The sequence below is a fragment of the Patella vulgata genome, chromosome 1, assembly GCF_932274485.2.
Source record: "Patella vulgata chromosome 1, xgPatVulg1.2, whole genome shotgun sequence".
Lineage (NCBI taxonomy): Eukaryota > Metazoa > Mollusca > Gastropoda > Patellidae > Patella > Patella vulgata.
The window spans coordinates 24,722,329-24,730,029 of NC_065879.2; the positions used below are offsets into that span (position 1 = coordinate 24,722,329).

The following is a 7,701-nucleotide window of genomic DNA, read 5'->3' on the forward strand; positions in this document are numbered from 1 at the left end:
CTTGCTCCAGTCACAGTAGTGGATCATTCTATGGACTTCTTTTGAGCATCTGATGACAAAAAAGTTACTGGCCTATAACTCCCTTATACTCTTCAAAAAAAAGTAGGGGATATTCAGAAACAATATTTCACTCGCAAAGAGATACACTGTCAAAATTGAAAATGAATGTTTTTGATTTTTGTCCTAATGAGTAATTGCCCCACCAATCCTCAGACATTCAGCAATTCGTCGTGGCATGCTCCTAATCAACCGTCCAATCACGATTTGGGGCAATCTGACCCACTCCTTTTGCAGTGCCACGGCCAATTCTTGCAGTGTTGTCTGTTGACGTTGACGAACACGTCTCCCGATCAAATTAAACATAACACACTGAAGCAAAGATACGCTAAACAGTAAATCTTCTGCAAGAACCGATAGGAAAGCAAACATGGATAGATAAACCAGCACACGGCAGTTTTCATCAACTCTTCCTTGAAGTGTCAAATTTGACAATGAACCCCTCCCACGTGTATGGAGCTATTGCGTGTCGCATGTGCAGCTCAGTGGTTCTGTTATGGCGATAAGTTCTTCATCTGTGAACATACTCTCAAAGCATGTCAAATGTCCATGACTATTTATCATATCGCAACCTGCATAGGTATTTGCATTTTTCATTATCCCCTACTTTTTTTTAAGAGTATATAATAAACCAATTCCCATTGAATTAAAGGTGAAACTTACCACATAAATTCATAAATTTGAGAAAATCCATTGACTGCACGATATTTCTGTCCCTTCTTAAATAATCTCCGAACCAGAATTAGTGCACACACTGGATTTCACTTCACCTCGAAAATATACAAAAACTGTTCGGTAAGATAAGAATAAGATTTCATTGTTCTACTCTTCACTACTGTAACATAATTCCAAACTGTGATGATATGTGTTGAAAATTTTGCAGTTTTAAGACAATTATCACGGCTATAAATATTGCAGCTAGCCTTGAACCACTTAGAACATATACCCCAGGTAGTAAATTCAGCTTCTGAAATCCAGTCCATTTGGCTATAAATATGAATAAATGACAAGTGTTGTGCATGGGGTAGGGTATGCTTACAATTTCTAGAACACTTGATACCACTTAATACTCTTTTTATTTGGACAGGTTGGTGCGAAGTATGAGGCTGTAATGTGTTTTGGACCTGTTGTACCTGATGGTTATGGTTTGTGTTATAACCCACAAGAAAAGAAATTCAGCTTTACTGTGTCTGCTTATAATAACTCACCAGAAACAAATTCCAAACGTTATGTAGATACCTTAAATCAATGCTTAAAAGATATGCAAAGACTTGTTCCGACTCCCTCCAAACTTTAAAATCATGATGTTAATCAATGTATAAGGGACAAATTGGCATCAAGAAGAACGGTGCAGCAAATCACCTTGCAGGGAATAAGCCGGTATTAAAAATTTAGGGACTATTGTGATAAGTATACACAAAGAAGAAAACTGTGTTTCCAACTCAATGTACGCATTGTTAAATACACAGGGTTAGCTTAAAAAAAATTCTTTGAGTAAGCTTATATATTAATAAACATAACAGAACAGAAAGTGCTACTTGAGATAGTTCAAACTTGGTGTAAATGTTCATTGGTGGAATGTCTTCATATGGTTTCATGGTAACCATTTTCTGCTTAGTCTAAGCAGAGATAAGCAATTTGATTTGTCAATGCTTTTAATGCAATGACTCTGATTTTAATTGAGTGATGAACTTAAATACATCAGTACCATGACTAAGTTCGATAATGGGCATTTTCTGGTTTGGCTAAGCATTGTGATAAGCAAATTGATTGCACGATGCTTAATAAAAAGATAAATGTGCCATTAATTAATGAATGTCATCTACATCTGTTTATTTTGGCACTGAGGCAGGAGACATCAGACTTATTGTTGGCTTGTTTATAATGGAAATCAATATTAAAACAAGCATTAACTTAAAGACATAGTCTAGATGCACAAATTGTAAACATACTTGAAGAACTTTAATGATATAAAAGTATTTTTATCATCCAGATAAACTGTAATGGATTGCTTGCAATAATTCCATTCTTTAATTTCTGGACTTGAAGAGGGATGTTAGGGAGTGTGTAATGAAGAAATTTTCAGCTGAACATTTAAAGTGTATCAGGGAGCAAGTGATGTAATTTCAATATTAAAGTATTCTTTATTTAATCAAATAAAATGTGTTCAATGTCAAACATTAGCCAATGAAATGGCCTGCTTAGTCAAGATGTACATGGAATTCTGGGAGACATGTATAAATTTAAAGCAGCAGAAAACAAAACAATGGTTTATTATAAATAGTTTACACAATTCATCCAAATTTCACTCCGATGAATCCTGATGTCACCTTCCACACAAATGGGTTACTGTTGATGTGTATTGATAGGGAGCCATCAAAAGTATTGTGAAATAAATGAACTGTGTTTTAATCAGATTGACAAGTAATGTAATGCAGTGCAAACACCAATAAGCATAACTACATTGTAATCTAATTTTGATTCAATTCTTATTTAGTGGAATAGAATGATTATTCCATTGTTAATTAGTAAATATATTTAATCAAGTGGATATGGGATAATACTGTTAATTGTATCATACAATTATATTATATATATATAGGCATAAATGCTATTTGTGTATCATCAGAATTATTCCTCTTGAGTTTCAAGAAATTCTGTCAGTATAACTTTTTCAACTAAATTATTATGGTTATGGGGGAATATGCTGTGGAAATTACACATTCTCATCTAGACATTTAAAAAGAAAGAAAAGACAATAAAAATGTGTTGTTTTCTTCAAAATACAGAACAACGCTTGTGTGAAACACTATTGTTTTTATTAAGATTATTATTCTTATTAGGCTTTCAGACTTTGAAAGACTATTGTTATTACCAAAATTATTATTTATTATTTTTTACCACCGAAGTCTATTTCTCCATGATCGAGAACAGATACGGATCTAATTTTCTTAATTTTCTATTCGGAAACTGGGTGGTGGCTACTTAATAAAATATTTTTGAAACTTCTGCACAGACCGCTTGCACATAGGGGTCTTTAGCAGTGAGAGGAAACCAGAGGACCTGGAGAAAACCCACGAGGTTGGTCAGGCGACCCTACTCCTTGCCACGTACAACCAGGGAATCGAAACCACCCCAGTTGACTCAATGACATACTTTATGATACAGCACACACATGCCAACCATTCAGCCATCCACCCCCACACCGGTCTAGACTGGAATAACCAGACACAAAGACTGCCATTCAATTGGGCCTCTTCGTGTATTAGAAATTACAGTAAAAACAAAAACGACTGAATGTAAATCAGTTTACATACATTCATAATACGTTATTATATGAAGAGCCCCACCAAAGAATGATCTAAGTCACCTTTAATGGCGCCATGTGGTAGCAAATTGTATAAGCTTTCTGTGGAACAATCAATTTCAGGTAAAAACGATCTGAGTCCCATCGAACTAAGGCCCTTCTGAAATGGCCTTCCGGACAAATACGTCAATCATACCCTTTATTTGACCTTAATTTGGATGAAAAGCGGAAGTCAGTAAAACTGTTGTTGTACTGTTAATTATGATTCGTATTAAACATCATTTTGAAGTTGTAATTAAACCAACTCATTGTTCTGTTCGCGTCAAGCATTCTCGTCCAAAAGTCTGTTTTGCCTTTTATGCGAAAAGACAAAAATGTGACTTAGATCGTTCTTCCCCTGGACTCTTCATATGCATTGCGACCCATTTGTGTCCCATTTCTAGCGATTTAGCTCCTTTTAAGTTGTTGACCCACTTTGGTTTGGGAATTACTCGGTTTTGGGGCAAATTATAAGGCAAACTTAAAAGATCTTCTTCAGAGTGGCTAAAATAAATCACATTTACAAATTAGAAATATCTCATTACGATCTATTCACGCTATTATCTAGTGCAGGGGTGTCAAACTCATTCATTTCAAACGTCCTTGAAACGGGTAATTTTTAGACTGGTGTCCAAATTGCCAAGATATAAAAATATTGAACACAACGTTCTCTGTATTACATAAACTTAGATATCTATGACAGTACAGAACTTCGAAGTCAGGGTTTTACTGAAACCATGGACCTTATTATTATAATGTATTAGGCCTACACTGACTATAAAATAAGATCCATTCTGAAACTGGATAAAATAATAAAAGATTTCCACCACTAGCAAGTTTCTAAGAATTATCGACACGTCAGATTGTTGAAATTTGTTCCACGGGCTACTTTTAAACCCTTGTGGCCCGCCTGTCACATGTTTGACACCCCTGATCTTGTGTATTTTCATAAAGAGAAACAACAGACGTGCGTTATTGCTCTACTTTCGATTGCTCGATTCATCAACTCGCCCGTTCATATCTCCACTAAAGGAGAGCGTGAAGTCTTGTTTCACCAGTTTCGATAATAATAATAGAAATGCAGTCTGCATCTACCGTCTTGACGAAAAAAGATAAACCGTCCCCGTTATCTAACCCACAATTCATAGTTCATATGATTCGGTGGACTTCAGTCAAGTCGGAGATTGTCCTGTATAAATGCATTGATTCTATTTGACATTTGAAATAATTTGCAAATATGGGCCGCAAAGTATATGTTGTTGGAGTTGGAATGACCAAATTTGAGAAACCAGGCCGACGAGAAAACTTTGATTACCCAGAGATGGCCAAGGAAGCTGGCACCAAAGCTCTTAATGATGCTGGAATTTCTTACGAAAAAGTCCAACAAGCTTGTGTTGGATACGTGTTTGGCGATTCAACCTGTGGTCAAAGGGCCCTATATCAACTTGGTTTGACAGGAATTCCAATTTACAATGTTAACAACAATTGCTCTACTGGTTCAACAGCTCTGTTGATGGGGAAACAATTAATTGAGGGTGGTATTGCTGATTGCGTTCTCTGTCTTGGCTTCGAAAAAATGAGTAGGGGTTCCCTTAAGGGTGTCTTCAACGACAGAGTATCACCAATGGATAAACATGTCGAACATATGGCAAATTTACGTCCAATCGAATCAGGACCAATAACAGCTCAGATGTTCGGAAACGCTGGTCGTGAACACATGGAAAAATATGGAACAAAGACAGAACATTTTGCAAAGATAGCCTGGAAAAATCACAAACATTCTACCAATAATCCATATTCCCAGTTTCAAGAAGAATATACCATGGAACAAATAAATTCGGCACCCTCTATACATGACCCACTGACTAAGTTGCAGTGCTGTCCCACCTCAGATGGCTCAGCAGCAGCCATATTGGCAAGTGAAGAATTTGTAGAAAAACACAATTTGCAGAGCCAAGCTGTTGAAATAGTGGCCATGGAAATGTCAACTGATTTACCTAGTGTTTTTGGGGACAAAAGCTGCATGCAAATTGTTGGCTATGACATGAGTAAAAGTGCTGCAGAAAAAGTGTTTGCGAAAGCTGGAATGGATCGAAGCGCTGTCGATGTAGTGGAGCTTCATGATTGTTTTTCTGCCAATGAACTAATAACATACGAAGCACTGGGCTTATGCCAACCGGGAAAGGCTGGAGAAATGATTGACAGGGGAGATAACACATATGGGGGAAAATATGTTGTCAATCCAAGTGGCGGTCTGATATCTAAAGGTCATCCATTAGGTGCAACAGGGTTGGCTCAGTGTGCAGAATTGTCATGGCAACTTAGAGGAATGGCTAATAAAAGACAAGTTAAAGGAGCTAAGGTTGGTCTGCAGCATAATATTGGTCTTGGGGGTGCTGCAGTGGTAGCATTATACAAACTAGGTTACCCTGGAGAACAAAGATTACAAGCTGTTCAGGCCAGTGCATCAAAGGAATCAGATTTCAAAAGTGCTGCAGCTTTTAAAGAAATCCAAGGTGTCTTGGAAAAAGATGGTGGCAACATTGTTAAGAAGATTAAAGGGGTCTTCTGCTTCAAAGTTAAAAATAAGGCTGGTGAAAATGGTGTCTGGTATGTTGATGCCAAGAATGGAAATGGTTCCGTCAACTTTGGAGGAAGTGCAAAACCTGATGTTACAATAGTTATGAATGATGAAGATCTTGTTGGACTAATGAACGGCAAACTGAATCCACAGACAGCATTCTTCCAGGGTAAACTAAAGATTACTGGGAATATGGGGCTAGCCATGAAATTGAAAGATATACAGCCACCAAAGACTGGAAAGTCCAAGTTATAAAATGCAAATCAAGCCCAATAAAGACAATGTCATAGTATTCAAAAATTGAAGACAATTTTATTAAAATCTTACCTGATATAAATTTTCATTGTGAAAAATAAATCTAAATATTGTGTATGATTAATTAATTGGTCAATGATAATATACTGCTTTTTACAAATGCTTGTCCACTACTTGAATGTGCCCAAATCCAAATTGCTTCATTGGATTTTATGTCGATTTGTTTTATTGTTGAAAATTTTATGTTCTTTGATAAAATTAGAATTAAACAGCTTTATATGCAAAAATATATCGGAAACTGCTCTTTAAATCTAATAATGAATTAAATTTGTATTCTATTTATCATATGGTATGTATGTATGTATGTATGTATGATTTGTTTGGTTAAGTAAGTTTCTGAGTTTGACTAAAAGATGTATATCTAATTAAGAAGAGTTGAGTAAATTCGAATGTTAATAAGTAAATGCTTGATAATATTGTTTTAATGATTTCATTTACCTGGTGTAATTTATTTTTTGTCTAATATAAGATATGAACATTAAATGTATTTTATACAATTCTAAACAAGTTTTTCATCTCAGTCTGGTGTTATCACCGAAACAAATAAAATGTTTCCTGGTATTTCCAGTTCAGTAGTTCTATGAAAGACAGTTACTCAATTTTAATTCGAACCAACTTTAAGATCCTAGCATATGGTCGCTGCAGTGAAACCTCAAAAGGTTGTATCCAGGTTTGGCCAAATTGTTCAGAAGAACACCAAAATCTTGATATTCTACAAAAACACCACATCAAAATATATTTCTTAATATTTTTACTGCTAAAGACCCCTATGTGCAAGCAAATTATTGAAATAAAATTGAACCATATGTTAGTCCCGAAATGACCTGGTTTGTGTCAAGTGGGTGTTAAACCCCATTTCTCTCTCTATATATAAGAAATGCATATATGTAGTTATTTAAACAACATGAAGCTGTCCGCACCTATTTGGCTAAACATCCAGGGCTTAAAATAAGGACTGAAAGTAAGTAATTTATAGTTTTTTCTAGTTTTATATCAGGGAAATAGATTCACCTTTAATCGCTTGAATATCATTGATAACATGCAGTAGAGGCTCAACAATAATTTCAACAGATACCGAATTAACTGTAAAACCATATGGATGGGCTGCTTGTTATGCTTTGGTACCAAGTTGAATTTTTCATTCAAATTACTATTCTGAGCGCAGTTATCACTGTTTGAAGTGTTGACAAAATGTGTGCATTGATTGTTTATTGTCGTAACCACGATGCTGGTTATTTGAGGCTTAACCTTGCTTCTCTATTTTTAAATTACTTTATTAAATGGCTGAACCATGTCTTGTCATGTTAATAAATGTCTAATTTATATACCATTTAAGGCCTAAAGAAAGACCTGTAATAGGCAGATTCAGCTCTTTGATACAATATCTATGAAACCTGTTTTT

The 7,701-nt window shown here is 35.5% G+C and overlaps 1 protein-coding gene across 1 annotated transcript; it reads left to right on the forward strand.

The window, feature by feature from the left end:
* Positions 1-4,525: 4,525 nt before the first annotated feature.
* Positions 4,526-6,860, forward strand: LOC126827945 (sterol carrier protein 2). Its single transcript, XM_050557530.2, has one exon. It carries the CDS (start codon positions 4,641-4,643, stop codon positions 6,237-6,239), a length of 1,599 nt encoding a protein of 532 aa, XP_050413487.1. The 5' UTR covers positions 4,526-4,640; the 3' UTR covers positions 6,240-6,860.
* The last annotated feature ends 841 nt before the right edge of the window (positions 6,861-7,701 follow it).

Coding starts and splice junctions, on each gene's coding strand:
- LOC126827945 (XM_050557530.2), top strand. CDS start 4,641: ATGGGCCGCAAAGTATATGTTGTTGGAGTTGGAATGACCAAATTTGAG.